At 39.1% G+C, this 22725-nt stretch overlaps 1 protein-coding gene across 11 annotated transcripts in view; it reads right to left on the bottom strand.

Moving 5' to 3' along the window:
• The window catches only part of LOC136829793 (glycerophosphocholine phosphodiesterase GPCPD1), a 102264-nt gene that overhangs the window by 11458 nt on the left and 68081 nt on the right, over positions 1 to 22725 (bottom strand). For 3 of the 11 annotated variants that reach the window (XM_067088717.1, XM_067088716.1, XM_067088715.1), the window contains exons 2-11: positions 17541 to 17677; positions 16989 to 17135; positions 16544 to 16661; positions 14437 to 14606; positions 14124 to 14267; positions 13434 to 13544; positions 4801 to 4957; positions 4339 to 4477; positions 3912 to 4137; positions 174 to 239 (exon numbers count right to left, since the gene is read on the bottom strand). In XM_067088717.1, the coding sequence (XP_066944818.1) occupies positions 174 to 239; positions 3912 to 4137; positions 4339 to 4477; positions 4801 to 4957; positions 13434 to 13544; positions 14124 to 14267; positions 14437 to 14606; positions 16544 to 16661; positions 16989 to 17135; positions 17541 to 17600 (1338 nt within the window). In that variant the 5' untranslated portion in view covers positions 17601 to 17677. Of the gene's footprint in view, positions 1 to 173; positions 240 to 3911; positions 4138 to 4338; positions 4478 to 4800; positions 4958 to 13433; positions 13545 to 14123; positions 14268 to 14436; positions 14607 to 16543; positions 16662 to 16988; positions 17136 to 17540; positions 17678 to 19487; positions 19574 to 20235; positions 20432 to 22725 lie in introns of those variants that run through there. The other 8 variants (XM_067088724.1, XM_067088722.1, XM_067088721.1 and 5 more) reach the window with 6 other exon arrangements.

The raw sequence follows: 22725 nt of genomic DNA, 5'->3' as shown, positions 1-22725 counted from the left end.
CACTGATGATGAGCTATTAAGGAAAAATAGTAGCAGGAATTTCTTCTCCCAGAGATGAGAAAGAAGAAAGGAGCCTTCAAGGAACTAAGGAATATAGAACTGCGAGGTAGAAAAGAACTAGGGGGAGGGTAAGAAGAGTATATAGCCTTTCCGTTCTTGAAACAACGACATACCATGTCTTCATTATCACAGTAAGAGAGGATGTCGCACGGGATGCCTTCAGTGAGATGACTCAGATCCTGGTGGAATCAAAAAACAGGAAGCTCAGCAATTATTACTACCTAATGAACACCTAGGGACACCTCTGGCCCAGGATTTAAAGGGGATTTGGTTGGCTCCTACCACCTACACAGAGCTGTACTGCTATCTCAAAACTACTTACTTGTGTGACAATAGTCGTCCAGTTTCTTGTAGCTTTCATGTGAACCAAGTTGAGGTAGCTATCGTAAGCTTTCTAAGAGTAAGCATCGCCTCAGATTTAATGAAGCTATCGTGAAGGAGGTCAAAATCAGAAAAGCATACAAAAAAGAGGACCGACACATTCCAGCATCTACGTCCCTTTAACAGAGTGAGGAGCTATTGTTACTAGAATAGGTCCCTTGACAAATTCTAACGTGTAACCCCGCCAATGACCCTAATAAAAATAACATTATGGGACTGTTCTACCGGCAACCCAGTCATGACATCAAAATTACACACAATGAAAAGAAAATTTATAAAAACTTAACCAATCGCACACATAATTAAAGACCGTTCTACAGGTATAGTTTTTATAAAATTAAAAGATCAGAGCTTATAAGCAATCTAAACTCTTTTACATGTCACAAATTTACTTTTCTGAGGGGTACCAGTAGAAAAGCCACGAATCAAACAAAGCATAACTTATAAAGCCTAAGATAAAAGCTCCCAGCAAATACTGCATGTGTCCTAGAGTGCACTGTGACTTCAGTCCAAGAGAAGGATCGTTGGGACCCGAAGTATAAAATTAACATCCTGGAATTCAACTGGTAGAGGTATTATTGAATGGGAAGGGGACACAAGCTGTCGGGAAATGACAAGAAATAAAACAGGGTAACCACACCTATGGGTCCAACTTATTTGCAATTAAAACCCTACAGATCTGGATCTAGTAACTAGGGGGGCTAACATTTACAAAATTAAAATTAATAAAGGAATAGTTTTTCAATATTTGAAATGATACAAAAGTTGAATTATGGTAATGTAGTAGTCTTTGTCTAGAGAAGGGTATTCAACACAGTATGTTTCAATGCAGGCACAGAAATATAAGCACTCTGGCGTCAACACAGAAGTGCTGATATCTGACCAAGTTTGGCCAATTTGACAACATATTTAGTAGTAATATTAGACCAAGTATTCATCTGGTCGTTAATTGCTTAAGTTGTGCTGAACTACTCTAGCTAATAAACTAAGAGTAGTACGACTTCCCCACTGTGGCTGGTTTACACCAAGCTGAGAAATTACGTGACCCTCCATTCAAGTTCGGAACAACATACAACACATACATGAGTGTTTTAACACTCTCCCTGCTCTCTGGTAGAGTAAAACTTATACTTGTAATACTCTAGAAATCAAGAAGTTTTCCTTGCATATGAATATGGAAGCAGACTGGATTTTTCAAAAGAACTGCCAGTCACCATAGGACGATGACCAATAGAAATATATCGCAACGACCTGTAAAATTACCATCTCAAGTTTTATCAACCTAGATGTCTTCGTAAAGCACTAAAAACCAAGTACTTTAGCAAAAGAACACTGTGAAAAGGCACAGAGGAAATGAGCATTTAACCAAACACAGTGAAAACTATAGAAAACTCTTTATCATGAATATCTGACTGTCAATTAAATCTTCCTTAGGAAGTAAGCTATGCAGGATACTAGGATATCCTAAACATCCTTGAGAATGAATGTTTGCAATGTGATTAACTGTTGACAAGTTTCATCACAGACAGACCTCTTTGCTAGAGGAAGACTAATCAATGCATAAAAAACCTACAGTACTTTAACATGCTTGGCATGTTCTTATACAAGGTACTATATTTTAAATTTTAAGAAATCATTACAAGGTATTTCCAGTTTCAAGCAAAATTCATTCTTATTCACGACCAAAACTTAGTAAAGAAGATATTTCACCACCACCACAGAATCAATCATCCAAAACCGTACATAAACATGTACAAAAATAAGTAAAAGAAATTAGAGAGGAAGGCATGGTCCTTCTCTCAAGGAGATACACCAATATGCAATGAGAAACAGATGACATCCCTTAGTCCCTGTTGTCACACCCAACCCTAAGAGGATTCCAGAACGACAGAAAGAAACTTATGACAAGCTGCTTGCCTCCCCACTGACATTCATAATACTTGGTGGCTTTTACAGCCTAGTGAGCAGTTGTGTCCACATAAATGATGACAATCCATTCGATGAAAATTGTCTCCTAGTCCCAGTAGGTACTACAGCAACTTAACTACGTACTAGCCATTTGGAAAATCTCTTCCAGCTCCAGCTCTTCAGAATACCCACCTCATTTTAGGTGAACTTCAACTAGCTAAACTGGAAACAATATTCCATACCAAAACAGAAATGTAAAAGCGATAGAACCTACCACTTTGAAAAATATTCAACCAACCAGTCTTTGATAAGACGTGATACAAGAAGCAATCTAAGGGGCAGATTACAAGCTCTTTAAGTCAAAAGGCAAAATGAAAACAGGTATACAAGGTCAAACAATAAAACAAAAAAACTGTCAGACAGAACTTAATCACCAAAGTATAGTAATTCTACAGTAAATACCCCACTGTATTAATTAATCTTAACATCAACTCAACTCAAAACACACCATGTGTTGTACAAACAATAAATGCAACTCGAAATACACCACTTACTGTACAAGCAAACTCAAAATGCACCAAACACTGACTAAACTACTGACAAAATACCAACGACCTCCTTGATACACTCTGGGAGGAAACATCAGAGAAGGGTACACTTGGCCAAATCAAATTCTCCCACAAAAGGTATTGATGGAGGTCTCATTCATGAGTGAAGACAAATCATCTCCTGAAGAGATGGGTTACTGTTCTAAGAAACACAAGAGGAAGGTAGATAATCCACATTCTAATAGAAAGCACATCACAACACATACAACATGGCCAATGAAACAAAGTATGGAATCAAGATGTTCTTCTGTATACTTATTAGCCAAATTGCAACCTCATGCTTGAGTGGAGGCAACTCAAGCAGGAAAAAATTAAGGGAATATTTCTTATATACTCTCCGAATCCTCGTAAGGCCAAGGTAGGTACTGAGAATAATGGTGGTACCAGGCCTTGCCATTTAACCTCTCCTCTAAACAAAGACACTTAAAAACAGATTACAACAGCTCAGTTGCACATTAATAAAATAACATATAAGAACCCTATTTAAGGAAAAAACAAGAACTAATTATGCAATTACATCAATTTTCCTTCAATTAAAAGATTAGAAAACTGTACTGGTAACTTAGAATGAGGTAGAGCAAATGCAATGTACTACTAAGATTACAGCAGTGTGTTTAAGAAGTCTTTGCAATGTCAGGAGCAGCTGGAAGTCGCAAACTACAGAGAATGTCTGTGTCAAGCGTGGAGAAGAGAGGCTTAGGTTTGTTCTTACTGAAGATTTACATTTGTGGAGCAAGCATATATATATAAAAACCATCCCAACTAAACAGATCCGTGTGTAAATATCTTATCGCTTATGACAGATCAAGCAACCAAAATCATTTTTACAAAATCATAACAACAAGAAACTATAATTACTAACTATCTTCAACAAAAAATAAAGCAATATATATAAACTGATATCTAAAAAATCCCACTCATGATGACAGTACATAAAAGCTGAAACTGGCTAACCTTCAGAGCTTGCAACTGTGACAGTGTCAAGTCCTTCACAGGAATCTCCAAAAGGTCTGTCTGATCTTGTTCCTTCTTCCTCTTCAGAGCAATGCAAGCGTGGAAGTCATGGTAAATGACGGGAATGAGATCTTTGCTGAGCTGCACATCAAACTCCACCATATCGGCGCCGAGCTCTGCAGCGTACTTGAGCGAGGCGACAGTGTTTTCCCTTATGTTTGCACAGCTGTCGAGGATAATCACTTCGTGAATAACAGCAATGGTTGTGATACCAAGCAGCTGAACAGGCAACAATGCCCTAATTATTCAAAACAAAGTCGTGACTAATCGAGTAACGCAACCCCTAAAATGGCATCTCACTTCTGTAAAAAACCACACAGGTCTCATTAGTTCTGTCGACCCTCAAAACGAAGGACACGTGATGTACCTTTTAGGCTCCGTGTGATAAGAATTTCCAGCCCCTCGATGGCCAACCTCCAGTCCCTTCCAGCTGTCCTTCCAGTGCCGTGCGTAAGACACACTCATGTCACCGCCGAACTCCATTGGATACACAACCATATAGTGAACTGTTGGGGAGAATGCAGAAAGAGTAACGTTGCATTAATATTTCATACTGCTGTTGGAGTAATAACTTTTAAAGGGTCAAGGCAATATAATTTCGTAAATATAAACAAGACCTCATGTCTTAAATGCCTAAAAATTTTGAGCATTGGTTGACACAAAATCACAAAAGCGATGACTGCATAACCTGAGAAAGGTTTTTGACACAATTTACTGCAAGAAAAGTATGTTACATCACCAAGAAAGAACTGACGCGAAAGCAAAATCATAACACAAAAAATGGGACCACAAGTACTTTCAGAGTCAGGAAATGCTGGTGTAAACCTACTTGTAAGCTGTCCAACAGGAATGTGCTTTGCAGAGGTGATGGGCAGTGTGACCACGCCGTAGTTCTCCTTCATATTCGAGGGCAAAATATACGAGCATCCTAAATACTGGGGAATTTCTTCGCTGGGGTCCTCCATGTAAAAATCGCACAAAAAAGCCTGGCGAGAAACAGGGACATTGTAAGCACGATGGGCTGATATCCCGTCACAGATAAGAAAGAATATCACAGGAACACTTCGTGATAACAATAAATGAATTTTGATTCTGACTGGTGGCGAGGGCTCTGACCATTTGAAACATGACATGAATGATCAAGATGTTAGAACAATTATGGAATATCTGAAAATAAACCAATTCACATCAACACAAGCCCAAAAAATATGAACAGTATGGCCTTGTCACGTGCACATATTTAGCATTGCAAACAAAACTACTGTACACACAAATATATACTTGATATCAGAAATTTAAAACCACTCTTGTGCAACACTTCCATCTGGAAATGCATTCAAACGTGTGCATGTATGTACATACACCTCATTACAAAGTATACAATGGTAGTCAAAATCAATTTCTTATGTTTACAATGGTCAGCGATATATCAGTGACACATGGGAGGCAAACTGAAAAACAATTCAGCGTAATATAGACAGTCCTCAGAGGAACCTCTCCACCTCCTCCTCCTCTCTGCCACAGCCAATAGGAATGCTGGATCAGTGTACTAACCTGCAGCTCGAATCAGATCACCCGTCCGATCTGTCACTCTCGACAGTCGCTGTAATGTGAGGTTAACATCGTTTACACCATGTCTTCATAGCTCAACCATCTGAGGAGCTTTCCTCCCCATTCTGGTGTTACTACAACCCATCAGAGACAATCCATTACTTGACGAAAACAATCACTACACTTCTACACAGTCAACCGACTCGTTTTCGTTTTCACACTGGTAATCAGGTGGGGATCCATTACATATGCATCAAACAAAGTTATTTTTACGGTTCAAAATGAATTACGGCTTCAATGGAATATGTCTGGTTAAGAACTTGTGAGTTTTCCTAAATATGAACCCATGTCTTGGCATACTCTACATACATTACATGACACTTTTTCATTATTATTACTCCGAGGAAAATTTTAGCCCTGGAAATCATCAGGTCCACCTATAATGGGCATATTAAATGAAAACTGAAAAATAAAATATAAAATTGAGTCCACAAAAAATTCTGACTAATGAATGACTGAAATGAAACACATGGCTACAAACGAGAAACATTAACAGATAAAAGTGCAAATGAAAAACACCCATCCAGTGTGGTTCCTTGGTAATCAAGACATCTAGACTGGATTACTTGTCATCAACATCACTTACACCAAAATTTAATGTGAACCTGGAGAAAATAGGTCAAAATATATGTAACTGTCAGCATCATAAATCATAAATGATTTGGCATTTGCTTATTTTGAACTCCAAGCAAACAATCTCAGTTTACTGTAACGGAAATTTCTCCTCCATACGACAGAGTATAAGTGGACAACGTTGTCAATTTAGTAAATCAGTTATTTTTCTCCAATGTATTTTGCTTCTACTGCTTGGAAAACTGTGCTACTTTCAAGTGAATCAAATTTAAACAGCAGCCAAAGACTCGGCAAACAACCTGACCGCTTTACCATTTAAATGCAAAGTTAAACAAAGCTCTAAACCAGCATACAGTTCCCATTTCGTGAACAAGAAATCAAACTTTAGAATTTGTCTTCATTAAATCCCCATTAGTCTCCAGTCTGGGGCACAAACAAGGATGCTAAGGATTGGGAGAGGACGGAGTAACGAGTCTAAGGACCTAGAAGCTTAATCAACTACAAGAGCCTGCTATGTGCCGGATCATGTGACCACACAGAGCCCAACAGTCGCAATGCACCCTGCAAGCCCCGCAAAGGTGACGCGGCTGTTTCGTGCGCGAGAGTTCATGACCTAGAAATAGCAGAAAACACTCTTGCAACTCATGTGGCCGATTCTGTTTAGCTGCAACCGACGTGTGCAAGTTGGGTACAAGTTCTTTTTGGCCTCTTGTCCCAAACTTTATGTTCAGCACAACCCCTGGAAAAGGAACGACAAAAAAGAAATTCATTCTCCTTCTGCTTTGGGTGCCCTTCTTGGATACCTGGAAATGCTAAGTATAGAAGAGCATTACACATAATTTGGCTGGAAGTCAATTGTGATCGTTTTATTCAAGACATAATTACTGTGAACCTTTCATGGCATTGTGAGAGTTTTCTCTCTCACCTAGAGAACCAAGTCTCTCATTCAACCTGTGACTAATTCTAGTATATATAATTTTGTTCTGCACCATTATCACTCAAAATTCTTATCTTCTAATCAATAGGCACAACCCATTATGCAAGAGCAGGGACTTTTACGATCATTCTAAAAGTAGATCAATAAACCAGACCTTACCATATAAACAGAAACTTTAACATGTTTTAAAATTCAAAAAAATCAAAACCTTAGACCTTACAACAATTAAATGTACTAGTTATTTAGCAAATATTCCACTATATTAAATCAAATCAAACATCTGAAAATTTAGAAGAAAATAACTAATTTACGTACTGGCCCGAAAACACTCGAGAAAAAAATTATGCCTTCTAGTTGATGCCATAAACAGCGTAAAAGACCACCTAATGGATGACCATTAAACTTGCACTGCTTTCCACCGCGGGATTTGAGTGGGAAGAAGGAACCGAGACAACTCGAGAACAGGATTAATCTTATGGAACTCCTTTTCTGACGAAGCAAAACACCCCATCATTTGAGCAGGTGTTTATGTGGCCCCGAGATACAACTCCAGATTCCAGTTCATCAGTCCACCCAGTAGTAAGCAGTAAGCCAATTGACCTACTCTATAAATCAAGCAGCATAAATGCATGTCTCCAGCACCATTCCATGGTAAGGGACTGTGTGACTCATTCACATGAAAGCTTTATTCAGGCAACACAAAAACACCTCCAGTTGTAACCAAGCAAAACAAATTTCCAAATGCAATATGTTTGGCCACTTTATGAGCTAAAGTGCGCTTTTAATGCAGAGGCTGAGACACAACTTGTGTCTCTAAACCAACCAGTCCTGATAGTTGGCAAAGAAGGATAAGAAAACCTGCCTACCAAAGCATGTTCGCCCTAGAATGTGCAAGAAAAAATCTTTGGCAATCTTTTGCAGATTCACATCCAAACAATGTTCTCTCTCATCTCTCCCTGATAACTAAAACTTATTCTGATGTGCCCAGCAAATACTGTAAATTCTTCAGCTATTTTCATGATAAGCAGAGCATAAAACACTACCAAACAGGATCTGAGAGCAAAGATACCCATGTACTAAATGAAAAAATAAACTGGAAACTGTAAAGGTACACTAACAAGTTCTGTCTACTCAAGGGTTGTGGTAGGTGAGTACGAACTACTAGACTTTGCTCCATGGCAGTTCCAAGTTAAAAGCCCCACTTATGGCTTGATATTTCTTCAGTGGCAACATGACCTTACCATCTCTGTGAGCCAGGGAGGGGGGGTTTGGGAGACCCTTATGTCTACTGCCAATTCATCAGTCACCCTCTACCTGGTTCCCCTAGGGTCCTAAGTACTGATCACAAATGGGCAACAGAGAAATGATCTTGGTGTGATATTGTACTAATTAATGTATCCCTAATTCTTTCCTTGTGCCCCAAAACTTCCTTGAACAGCCTGAAATGCATAGATATGTTACGTAAATTTTACGGTGCCCGTTTTGATTCTGGATAACATAAAAGCATGTAGCCATACACCAAACACCATACCATCAGTGAATGGGTGATACTGGTCATAACATGCACTGGTAAGCTTAAGCATATTGACAAAATACTTGAGTCCTCATATTCTTGTCTCCTCTAAAGTAACTCTGAAGTGTTAAAACAAGAAACAAAAACGTACTCTCTTCACACTCAGCAACTTGAAAAACAAAAGGAACACTGTCTTCCCAATGTCGGGGTCTTGCAACAAAACCTGGGAAAACATATAGGTTTATCAACTTTCAGCTCTTGGTGTAAACAACTCCAAAGAAAAATGTACAGTTTTTGTCGTTGCATCTAATCAACTGCCATTGTTAGATCCCTTCAGTAAAGGACTCATATTGGAACTACATCAGACAGAGAATTTAAGCGACGTCATTCTTGGACGAATTTGTATTTTGAAACCCCAGACGACATTCTTGCAGAATGCACTTTCTGGAGATGCAGCTGGGTCAGTTAGGTGAAGTGACGTACTTCTAAACCTTCCCGAAAGAAACCTCATAAAGAGTTAGCATCCAAAGTCCTCAGTTATACTGCTTTTTGACAGTTACTTTTCACCTGTTCCCTCCAGTCTCTTTGCGCCTAGGTATCCAACTTTTCCTTTGACTTTTTTACACTATTTTTCAACCTCGCTTAAAAACAGGTCCTACTGGCAGCTCCTACAAGTGTGAGATTGTGACAGAAGGAATTAAATAGTCAGAAAAGAGTTGATAGTCCATCCAGTTTTTGTAAAAGCCTAAGCTAGACTCCTATGTTATGAGCCCAACATTATCAATCAATAATCTTAAAAGGCAGTCCTATGGTAACACATCATCAAGATTAACGCTCTTTCTCTCTCTCTCTCTCAATTATACTGCCGGCAACCAGTATAGCAGCGACCCCAGTAAAATACTGTATATCAATAATAGTTTAAAAAAAAAAAAGCAAAAACAAATCTTATCTTGGGTTAGTGTTTAAGACGAGCAAACACAAAAAGCATTTTATCTTCACTGCAAAAATCAACCTTTCTCTCTCCCAAAAATGCAGGTTCCACCATATTCAAAAACTTTACGAGCTGTTGGTAAAACATTGCATATTAAAACAAAACAGAAAAGTAATTAGGATTTGCATTTGAATCATTGCAAAATAAGCATCAACCAATGTGGATTTGCATCCAATAAAAATAACCAGACACACACAATGGCAGTTTTTAGAAGATAAACCAAAATTGACAAAAGACATGAATACAGCACTGTGTTCCATCTGTGGCCTTGTATCTAAAAGTATGACCACTTCTATCACAAAAAGATGGTGGGACTTGAACACAGCAGGGTGTTCCTGTGAACAGAAACAAAGGTTTGTTCACTAGTGAAAAATTAAAGACTTTGTATATGATATATGGTAGATACAATAGACAAATGCAATATATAGAGGGACATGTAAAAATATATTGACGTACAACTTCTGAAAAGAATTTATGCGAAGTAAATTACTGTCAAAAGTTAGAAAAATATACAAAACCATAGGTCATTACCCAATAGCAAGAGGGGTGACCTACTTAGTAAAAGTTACCAAAAACATATATTAAAAATCAGATGAACAAAAGCACATGAGATTAAGACTAACACATGCAAGGTTTACAAGGCCATGTGGATAATATATTATTGATCATAGCAGGACACAAAATTGAGAAAGAACATTTAATTATAGTCACCCAGTTACGTCTTATTAAAACGGGAAAAATATCAAATTTCATCGCTATTCTCTTTGTTAATAAGCAAAAGTTTGCTATGATGCACAAGACCTTTTATCAAAGAAAGAGCATTGCACCAGCAGTGTAGCCCAAGTGGTAAAACTCATAATACTGTGCTTCAAAACTCTGAAGACATTTTCTAATTAAAAGAGAATGCAATTTTCATTATGCAAGATACAATGGCCACCATAAAACATGTTTGTAAAAATCATCAAACAGTGAATTATTATGGTGACTTTTAGTCCTGGAAACAAAGGTATTTTGGCACCAATCTTAAAAACAAAGGTATTTTGGAACCAACCTTTGGAGATTTATTATCATGATGATAAAAGCAGTTTAACACATCCACTGAGTCACAAAAACCTAGCTGGATACAATTAAATCATCCGCAGGATTTGTTCTCAATTGCGAATAAAAAATGGAACTAAGTCGTGTTAAAAGAAGCCAAAAAATAGCTGTGAAGACATCAATGAATTCAATGAAAGATAAGTGGCATGAAACAATGCTACCAGAATCCCAGAAGTACTGCTGTGAAGACACTTAGTACTGTCTGTTTTTTGTGTCACATGGCGCAGTGAAACACGGGGATCCCCTTGGGGACCACCAGGTGGAAAAAGCACCTGCTTTGGATGCTGTACATGAAGGTGATCTCTTCCACAATAATTATAAAGATCTAAGATTGGTTCAAGAAGAGGAAAAATTATATGCCTGGAGGCAGCAGTGACTGTTGAGTTCTAACATACTGACTAAAGCAACCAGCTTACTCTTGTTCCTAACATTATCACTGGTACTTTATAACATTTAACCACACCACCAAGACCAATTTCAAGCCTCTCACCCATAGACCTGTACTTAATAACCAGTTCATAAATGCCAAAAATAAAAAACATTAGAATGCAGCATCATGCAACAGACCGGTACCCAGCAAAGGTTTTGGTAAACAGCCAATAACGAAGAAACGATGTTTGTGGAGAACTGATTCTTGCTCAGAATCAATTTGACACTCCTCAGCAAAATCCTCTTTTAAACTGCTATTAAACATAAAGAAAGAACTCAAAAGCTTTTACTATATTATTTTGACATTGCCTTGCACACTTCTAACCCAGAATTTCTGAGTAATCTTTATCTTCCTCTCCTGACATGGAGAAGTTAAGTCTCCACAATGGCAATCAAGCAGAAGTTCAGCATGTTTTCCTCAGTTCCCCTCAGCTTTCTCTATGACCAAGATTCCTGGACACTGGAGAGTGACATACCCAGACTTTGTAAATTCACAGAACTTATCACTGAGTTTAGACCTCAACGAAAACATTCACTGCCACTCGTCTTGCAACACTGAGATTCAGCATCTGATTGGCTGCATCAGCAAAAGCCTTCTTGTGCAATCGATGACCTGGGAACATCCGAACACTGATCTTAAGCCTTTAGGGGAAAACCTACATCAGTAAATTACTATTTTAGTACCTAAGAACGGTTACAAAAACATCATAAGCCTCCACCTACTCCTTCACTTCTCGGTAACAGTCACTCCAGATCTCGGGTAAAATGTCCGCTAAGGAAACCAGGGCATATCCACTTGGCAAAAATCCTCAATTAAATCTATACAGCTTCACACAACTTGGAAGACGGTTTCAATCACTGAAGAAATGGCCTAATCTCCACTGACCCTTGGAAGCATACAGAATGCAGAAAACAAAAGAGACAATAAGACCAACCTCTCATATAAAAAAGAATAGACCAAACAACTCAGGGTGACAGAACGAAGAACTTTGGTCAAGACTCCTGGAGTAGAATAAGTCAAGAGGGATGAGCTTAGGATCACAGGAGGAAAGTTGAAGACAACATATCGACAGGAAAGGTGCTGGGACATTTTCCTCGAGCTGCTAGGAAACCCAAATGGTATACCATTTGCAAATACCTGCTAGGGAGGATGCTGGCTTGAAAACCTTCAACAACAGCATAAAAAATGCCTGCAATGGACCCCAAAAGAACCTGTTAAGCACATCTCACTGATATCAACGAGAACAGGTAGCTGGTGTCCGTGGCAATCGGCACTCTATCATGGGTTCGCTACAGTCTTGGAACCCAACAACAACTCATGAGGCTGAAGCCTTACAGTTAATGACACCCACAAATATCATCACTGAAGCAACAAATATCATCACTGAAGCAATTATCACGAGATTCAGTTTAATGTCTATGAATTGTTTGTTTTCAAATCTATGGTTCAGTTGGCTGAACTTTTTCCAAAGTTACAGAGTCCAAAATTATTTGCTTCCTACTTCAGATATAAGTGAAAACATTTAAATAACTATCAAAACCATCCGTGTGGAACCACAAGCGCTGAACGTTAATGTGACCAGCCACCAAACATGAACTATACTGTGTTACCCACAATATATATACATTTTAAACTGTACAAAAAAAATCCAACAACACTAACCAAATTATCAACACTATTCCAACCCTATCTTACATGGCCACATATAACAGCCAAAGGTCTTAAACACCCGGAGGCAAAACTACATACACTGAGGAGAACTACATGCTAACCTTATACCAACTACAGCTCAGGTATATAGCTAAACTGAAGGTAACCTATGCAGCATGAAATAAAATATTTTAAAAATGTTGTCCAACATGTTTGTTTACATAAATTTACTACCTAATCTACAGAGCTGTTGACACAGTTTAGAGACGTCCCAAAAAGCTTCCAAGTACTAATGACCTTGTTCCCATATTGTAGATGATGTTATGAAAGCGTTCTTGGTCATCCTTGTTAAAAGGACAACTGGCAAGCACACTAGAAAGTTGAATAGATAATGTCTTGAAAACAAAGTTACAGTATACTTCAGTGCATCATCCGGGGGTCAAGTCACGTCCCATAGATTCCCAACACAAGATTCCCAAAACTGCACATACGTACAGTGGCTTTCACGACACATAAATGCCGTAAAGGACTGGCATGAAATAACAGCTGCCTACTGCAAGTACCGCAGTGCACACAACAATCAAAACCAATGATATGGGTACAACGAATATGTCAGCCATAAAACTACAACAAAGTACAAGGCCCATTTAGTAACATACATTCGTCTCTATGCTAAGCATCCTGCATTGGAACACCACGTAATCGCCGGTGTTGCAAACCACTCCGAACTGATCCTGGGGTTTGAACTGACAGAAGTCCTCCTTCATCACCTGCGGGAGAACGAAAACCTTTTAGTCTATTAGAGATATCTGAAAACAAATTCAATTTAAATCAGATAATCTTTATTCAGTTGCCATAATGTTATTCATGGGATACGGCAACTACGAATTCACTTCATACGCCATTCACAGTATGTCAATGATTTAAAACTTGATCTACTGTATATAGAAAATAAAAAATGTTTTCTGATAATATACTTGAAACTGCATATAACAATGTCAACTGCTTTGGCTTAAAATAATGAAAGATTTAAGCAACAGTCAGTATTTATCAAAGCACTGACCAGTACAATTAAATGTAGCTTTGTCATAACAAAATGTTTGAGGCGTTCAAAATCTCTCCATCTTTTTATGAAACTGCACTGAGGTTATAGCTAAACATTACAATCACCAGTGTCTTATCACTATTAGTATCTTTGATACTGAATGAAAAAACATCTGGGGCCTTCTGACATTCCACCCCTTTAAAGACACCTTTCTTCACGATGACCATTCAGTTTCACTGATCAGAGACTAAGAAGCTAATTGCCTGCTTACTCTTAAAAGAAAGAAACCTAACTCAGTGCTCACCGCAATTTCAGTTATGGGCCAGACCGGCTTGTTTTTTATACGAAGATGTGATAAATCAAAGTCGCCACTTTCGTCAAGCGTTCCTATCTGTGGTTCCAGAGGGCTGTTCTTGTGAAGCTCCACGGGTGTAATCTTGACTCTCACCTGCAAATTGGGACCCAAGATTAAGAGGCTAGATTGTTGTCATTACAAAAAGTACTTATGAAAGACAAACTAGAGGCACAAATGTAAAGCTACACTTCAAGATCACTAAGTATCAGTACCTCTGATACTGAAAAACTGCATCGTAAAAATCAGTTGCGCATCTCCTCACCTTCTTGTTCTGATACTTCCTCTTGAACAGCATGACGGGATCATTATACAAGTTAGAGTTGCACAACCTCAGCTGAACCACGGAATCCTTCACCAACCATCCCTGATCAACACGTTCAAATCCCCCGTACGAGCCAAATTTCTCCACTGTTGGTTCCATCGGTGCAGTCACTGTAAATGTGTCGAATAAGAAAATCATTATTATTACCGATTCTAGAATTGGAGAATCCACTACTGTGTGCCTGTGATTTAATACTAACATCTGAATTCAGTATTCATATACAATGATTGCTCAATCCTACTTTTTTTTGTAGATGTGAGCTGAGAAAGGTCTCTAAAGCTCCCAGCTATATAATCTTTAATTCAAACCTATACCTACATTACCAAAAATGGCCGTAACATAGGAGGGGGTCAAAATGGCAAGTCTCAATCTTTAGGAATGGTACCTACCATCGCAAATCTTTGACATGGTGCCTCCACTTTGCATACAAATAGAGAAGCCTGAGGTAAGTAAAGCTCACCACAGGCTAGACAACATCAAGTATAAATGTCTGTTTCATTACTCATACACAATTACTGTTACCAACACGAAGTAGATGCATGATGAGCTTCTCAAGGGGACAGATGACCTAAGGTTCCTTGCCAAAGCCAAGCTAGTCGTTCCTGTTGTGACAGGAGCTGCGATGAAACCTCCCTTAGCCTGCTAACACAAGACTCCTAAGGAAGACTCTCACTACTTGTGTGTCTACAAACATGCCCAGGTACTTCCTGATGATGGAGCATAAGAGTCAACTTCTTCATGTTCATGACAAAATAAAGAGCTAGTCTCCGCTCCGGAGCAGTTGCAACTCTGAAGACACCAAAACTAGCCAATCGTCCAGGTAACGCAACAAGCTGACTCCAGGGTGAATGCTTGTGTGAATGGCTTGGGGGTTTTCACTAATATGGAGCACAGAGCTTCGAAATGGCAGGCAGTCTCATTGTAGACAAAGTGGAAGTACTTTCTGGAAGACTGATGGATGGGCACCTGGAGGTATGCATCTTTCGGACCCACGAATGCACGAAGCCATCATCTCTGATGGAATCCAACATGGAAAGCTGGAAACACTGATCCACAGATCACACTATTACCCTGCTGCTGCCACAGTAATATAAATAACTGTTTCGACCGCTGAGTGTATCTTGAAGTACTGTACGCTCTTCCAACAAGATAGGCTTGACAAAGGGGCAGTGGGTGCTTCCCCAAAATCACAAAGCTCAAGTAAGGAAAACTATCTGTTCTAACTCTGTGCAAGAGTTGGATCTCCTCCTAAAAGGTGACACACCATTTTGACCTGGTGAGTGCTCTCTGCAGTATCAAAGGCAAAGTAATTCCCTTCAAAGAAACCAATGAAAGTCTTTTGGCCTTCTTCTGCTACTGCCAAAACTCTCCACTGCAATGACCGCCAGCCAGCACACTCCTAGCACCAATGCGGGACAACAAAATTGGGTACACTGTACTAAGGGAATAAGACAAACACCCACTTGTGCTCTTCACACCTTCTGTTGTTCACTCTCTTTGTTCAAATCCATGTGGAGCAAAATGCACAAAAACCACACACACAAAAATAAAGATGAAAGAAATTTCAGCTTGGTTAGTCAGAGTAAAGCAAGTTATCTTAACTAGACTACAACCAAAGTAAAAGTGCCCAGTGATGGTTGGCGAGTGGGGTTCTCTACCAAATCCCCCACTTACCAAAGTTAATAACATTGTTAACAAGTTTCAGTGACCGATTCCAGTTTGTCCTGAAGAATACTTCTACATAAATTGCCATGGTTTGTACTGGGATATATAAAGTTTAGGCCACAGGCCAACCACCGGGACCTACGAGGTCATTCAGAGCTGGAAAGGAAATTGGGAAAAGGTAGGTCTGAAAGGTGTAACAGGAGGAAAACCTTGCAGTTGCGCTATGAAATAACTGTGAGGCGAGGGTGGATAGCAAGATGGAAGAAAGATATGAAAGGAGGTACAGCAAAGGGAACGAAAGGGGTTGCGGCTAGGGGCCAAAGTGACGCCGCAAAGAACCCTGGTTTGTATTCCCACACGAAGTAAAATCTTGATCACATACCTCCCGCAGGAACTTTCCTGGGAAGGAGGTTTGTTTCCCACCGCCGAACAATGATAGCCCCGTCATGGACACCTGGCTTAGCTTCTAAGATAATGCAGACGCAGTACCGATACTCCACCTGAAACGAGAAATCATTTATCACCGTTAGGAAGAACATGATGACACTTGCACGACAGAAAATTATGCCGTATTTCGATTGCTCCTTGCTAGAAAGCAGTGTTGTCAGATTTCCGACACAAATTTCTCGATTCTCTAAGACTGTCCAGCACGATTCATGACATGTAAACTGGAGGTACAGCGAGCTACGGATGTTGGACAGCGAGAAAGCAACATAGCCAGGGGTCAATGGATGATGCAAATAACTTATATGCAAATCACCTGTACATTCTATACTATACAAAAATAGACAGCACCCAAAACAAGAGACTTAAAAAGAATCACGAACCTCCTCTAAAGGAAGCTGGGCAGCACCAGACCAAACAGTCTCCCCTCCTTCTTCTTCATCTCCTGATGAGGAGGGCTCCACGTACAAAGGTAACATTCTCTGAGAGTCCCATTGCCCTAGGGAATCGCAGCCTCCGACAACACAGACCTGTAAAAAAGTAAGTGTGAATTCTCCGTATCGCTAAAAAGACTCTCAATAATGAAAAACTAGGAACTACTGTACATTAGGAAGCTTTCAGTTATATATCGAGTAATTTTATAATTACTGAATGCTCTATGTGCATCCAATAACAAAAAAGAATGGCAGAAAGCTTAAGAACTTTTTACTATATATTAAATCACTTTTTTAAATACAGCATAACTTCAATGTGTATCCAAGCAAAAAGGATTTGTTTATACTTTAAAGAATTTTTTCATATTTACAAAGGATTTACTTATACTTAAAAAAGATCAGTTGATACTATTTAAGAATTGGTTATACTTTTAATCATAATAATAAAACATCCCATTTGCTACCATGAAAAGTATCAAGGTTTTTTCCTAAGAGGCTTACCTGTTCTTCCGGCTCGACCTTACAGGTGACGTGGAAAACCCACTCGCGAGTCTCAATCATCTTGTTGCAAGAGAAATAACCAAACCTCGAGAAAACGTTGCAATCCAGCCTCTTGGGAAAGTTCTATTCATGAGAATCTGCAAAGAGAAAAATAAATATATAAATACACATAAACCGCCCTACTTACGAACATTCAACTGACAAACATTCAGAGATACAAATGGGATTGTAAATCAAAATTATGTTCAGAGAGCTCCCCTTCGCCACTCGTTAGTTGTGATTTTGTTTTGTGCACCTATTCTGTACACACACAAACAAAGCCACTCCAACATCTTCCAAAAACATAACGGACACCTCGCACGTCTCGACCATCGACCTCACCGCGTGACAACTCCTCGCTGCTGGGTGAAAGAGCGCTGGTGAACTGGTACAATACATGTACACAATACCAGGGTCTGAGCGATGTCAGGCAGGGCGGCCGATCGGGACTACAAAGTCTACCCCAAAAAGCCAAATCAAAGTCCTTCAAAAGAAGGCATCACGGCGACCCCATATAAAAATGGGAAAAAGCTGGGAAGAAGAAGAAGAAGATGATTCTGTACATACAATACTGTATGTACAGAAATAAATAAATAAAGACTTATGTGCATTAATCTTCACACCTCACAGCCACCTGGCTCATATTGAACCATAATGCGTGAATCAAGCAAACTTGGAGTACCGAATAATCAATTATTGAGGCAACTGGAGGTTACGGAAACAGAATAAACTACAGTCTACTCCCTTAATACAAGCTGTATACAAGGCACCTCACATTCGCAGGACTTGTTTCAAATATTCAAAAAGAATTATAAAATATAGTGAAAATATAAAATTTACAAATATGTGCTAATGCTACAGTAACTGTGAACTCAGAAGCATAAGCACTTGAACATAGCGTAGACTAATTACCGAGGCTTTTTCTAAGGAAAGTGAGGAATTTCCCCACAAACCACAACACAAACTTTCTAAGAGAAAGCAAAACAAAAATTGTGTTGAAATTATTTCATGAAGCACTTGAAAACCAATGATTATTATTATTATTATTATTATTATTATTATTATTATTATTATTATTCAGAAGATGAACCCTATCCCACGCAAGGGGCCGTCAACTTGAAATTCAAGCTTCCAAAGAATAAGGCCCTCATTAGGAAGTACAAGAGTAAGGGGAATACTGAAAAAGGAAATCTCACTTATCAAAAAGAAACAATAAATTAATGGATAAAACTTTAATAAAACGCAAGAATAGCATTTCACTACACGATCAAGTGACTATCTTTTCTTTACTGACAAGCTTTGGAATTCCCGTCCCAATCGTGTTTTTCCCAGCGCTAGTAACCTCTGCACTTCAAGATATGGGCCTTTTGCCTCTTTTTCACTGGGTTTTTTTAGGTTAATCAGGGGCTTCGTACTGCCTTACTTACTGCTTTCTAAAAAAATTCATGCTAGGTGTACCGTACATACAATCTATGAACAATAATCAGTTACATATAATGTAGAGCAATGGGACTTATGACATGGAGTCTCTATGAAAGAAATCATAATTATCTTACTCTATGGTAACTCCTGTACTTCGATTTCCACATCCATTTTGTATCAAGATGATAACACCATATATCTCAATGGACTACAGACTTAATTTCTGATAAGGGATACAATGTTCCCCTATTCTAATCACAACCACAAAAGGACAGTGATTAAACAAATGATTTAACAATGACTGAGACACACCTCATTTCTTCACGTATTCGTGACTTATACAACATTATTTACCATTTGATTTCATTTTTCATAAATTGCAAGCAAAACTGTTTCACTTTCTGTCCTTCAAGTTATAATTTACTCTATTATTTCTCTGCCCACATAGCCAAATGTCTTTAAGTTTACACTGCTCAAAGTTCCTACCCATTCATCAAACATGTCCATTCACAGTTTCCAAAAATGCCACCTGCTCAGAAATTCCAACTAATCAGCAGAAACTGAAGTTAAACAAACGACAATGACTGAACAAAGTCCCCCGGGAAGACTTATCTAATCTAACTGAACCCCCCAACCTTAACATTTAATCTAATCTCTGACTTAAGTCAGTCTCATGACTCTTCTCGTTTGCATTAACCAATGGTATATGATTACGCATTTGGTGTCGGAACACGAATAACGTCCGGGGAAAGTGAGCCCCACACTTTCATATATAATGTTAGCTTTAAATATGATTATTATAGTGTTGTACCGTAATTCATATGCCAGAATTTCACCCAGGTCTCAACAAATCATCATGTCTTCTCAACATTCGCTTGACATTAAATGGCTCGATCACTGTTTGGTTACGATGACTGGCCATTTGTTCCCAACCTCTGACATTTGTTGTTAGTTATATTTTGGCCATTATCAGAAAACAAGTTTAACTGTTGACACAACAGTGCAGCAGTTTCCAATCTACAACTGTCCCAGTACCCTACTTGAATGCAGCACTCACTGGGCAAGGTCATGTGACCGATAAAAAGATAAAAGCCTCCTTGAACGCTGCCTCCTTCAACACAACGCATTTTCATACTACTCTATTACTGCTTGTTGGATGTTTCAAGGGCCCTAGCTCAAGGACAAAGATCTCAGGACTGATAATGATATGTAACAATGCCTTACAGTAACTTACCTCCCCCTCAACAAACAAATGAAAGCCAAATATCTTTAACCTTGGCTACCAGCTAGATGAAGATTAAATCCTTTTCAAATGAACCGCAGTGCTTTACACAAAATCAAAAGTGGACGTGGCCCTGGGTTCTTCTTTACTGTCAGAATGAGAGGCACTGAGCGAAAATCTTATCGCTACTGATAGGAGCTAATGACTTGCAACTACACCCATGGCTCAAAAAACATCCAGCACACGTATGATTAGAGAGATATCAGCCTAGTATTTTCAACTACAGGTGTGATCAACAGCACGACTGCCTTTTTACTTTGCTAATCGCAGACCCGAGAGCAGAAAGATATGGAATGTTTTCCAAAGAGCAAAAAAGAAAGGGGCCTACTGCAGAGTACATTGGGTAGTATACAGTGGGTACTACTGGAAAAGCTCTCAGCAACATTCCCACAGCCTTCATTTTTCAACTTCATTTCTGTTGTAGTTTTTGCCATAAACTAAAACCTTTGTGCCAACTCAAATCTGACAATGCGGTTTGAGGCCGCTAACTCGATCGATGAACAGAACAGAGTAGAATACAGAATTTAGGCCCAAAGCGAAGAGCTGGGGCCAATGATATCATTCAGCGCTGAAATGGAGAAACTGACAGTGTAAAGCTTGAAAGGTGTAACCTGAGGAAAACCTCACAGTTGCACTATGAATCAACTGTTAGGAGAGGGTGGAAAGTAAGATGGAAGAAAAAGAATATGAAAGGAGGTACAGTAAAAGGAACGAGAGAGGTTGCAGTTAGGGGCCGAATGCACGCTGCAAAGAACCTTAAGTGATGCCTTTGGTGTACCTCATGTCACTCTCCCCCTACGGGGTCGATTGACGAAGCCCCTAGAGGTGGCACACTAACGGATTTCAATATGCGATAAGGCCAGAGATAAGGCACGGCAACACAGGAAGACGTGACAAAATCGAGCAGGCTTACGTACGTTACGGTAACCTCCGACTCTCCTTTTGCCTCCTGAATTGGCCACCCACGTGTCACGACAGATAGCCGATATCTGTGACATAAGGGTGTTGGTACGAATTACGTAAACAATGTGGTGCTGATCGACTTGGCATGTAGCAATCGGCATTGCATTATCAATATGTACCATGCTTGGCATAAAACTGCAATCCTTCAATTTTCAAAACAGTATGACGTGTTATGAGCAGTATGTAGATCAAGTGGTATGCCACTTACTCAATATTCAACAGTTTGCATATCAAAAGAGTATTCTGAATACAAGCAGTCATGTGTTTGGGCACCTGAGTAAGCTCCGTGATAAGAAACACTTGCGCAATTGTGGTTCACTTCACAACCAGGAAGTCTCTCTCTCTCTCTCTCTCTCTCTCTCTCTCTCTCTCTCTCTCTCTCTCTCTCTCTCTCACATCGGATAGTGTTTGGAAATTCAGTTAGTATCACGTTCTATAAAAAGAAAGTAACCCCACACTCATTATTGTATAGTATAAGACTACTTATATTAACATTGCATTTAACCAGACTGACTTCTGCAATGCAATATCATGCCTACACTGAAACCATACCACTGCAAAAACGACTTAAAAAAGGGTACTTAGCAAGTAACTAACAGCATCTAAATGGCTAAAAGAGCAATGTATCTACCACCTCGAACCTGTATCATTAAACGCAAGTTCTAAAACAGACCACAGTTGACTTCAACAGCACAGAATCATTAACTTGGACTACACAATCCTCTTATAAGAAGGGTGAAACATTTGCTTTAAACAATAAAACTACGTGACATGGGCGGCCCCACGTAGGGGCAAAGTCAGCGTAACTCCGTAATTTTTTTTTTCTTTATCACATCTCGCTTTACTTAAATTATTGGCATTGCAATTCCACTACATAAATTTATAATATATATATAAGCGAATCCCACGATAGAAATTAAGAATTCACTCCAGCCTGCCTTGTTCCAGCTATGAAACCACACTTCAAAAGGGCCTTTATTGAATACTGAATAATTTATGATAGCATTCTGGCAATTGTGTATGTATTTTTTAATTCAGTGACCCAGTTTACATTCGTAACGGCCTGAGAGCCCAGGGATAGGAAGTCCCAAAGTTATGGCCGACGCTGTCCTACCTTAGGTTAAGCTCAGTTAGAATGCATAGCATCGGTGATCAAATAATGACTTTGTGGTTTCTTTATTTGAACATGAAATCAATATTTACAGCTCAAAGAAAGAACGCTTAGTAAACTTCTTCGTCCCCTTTGTTATTTCCGTGTTCCAGTGCCTATGTCCCTCTTAAATTCTTCGTTGAAAACTGTTTAAGGCTATCAAAACTTTGTTTTTCCTCAGTTTCATGTCTATACATATTTAAAGAGTCTGCCACTTTCCCCTAAGAGGTACCTTTAGCAGGACGACGACTCCTGAGAGTGATTGATCCGGGTCTAACATTCGGCGTTTTGTAGCCTAACTTTATAATCTGGGACTTTTTATTTCACAT

Source organism: Macrobrachium rosenbergii, chromosome 45 (assembly GCF_040412425.1).
Source record: "Macrobrachium rosenbergii isolate ZJJX-2024 chromosome 45, ASM4041242v1, whole genome shotgun sequence".
In the NCBI taxonomy this organism is placed as follows: domain Eukaryota; kingdom Metazoa; phylum Arthropoda; class Malacostraca; order Decapoda; family Palaemonidae; genus Macrobrachium; species Macrobrachium rosenbergii.
This window is presented reverse-complemented; position numbering and strand designations above follow the sequence as displayed.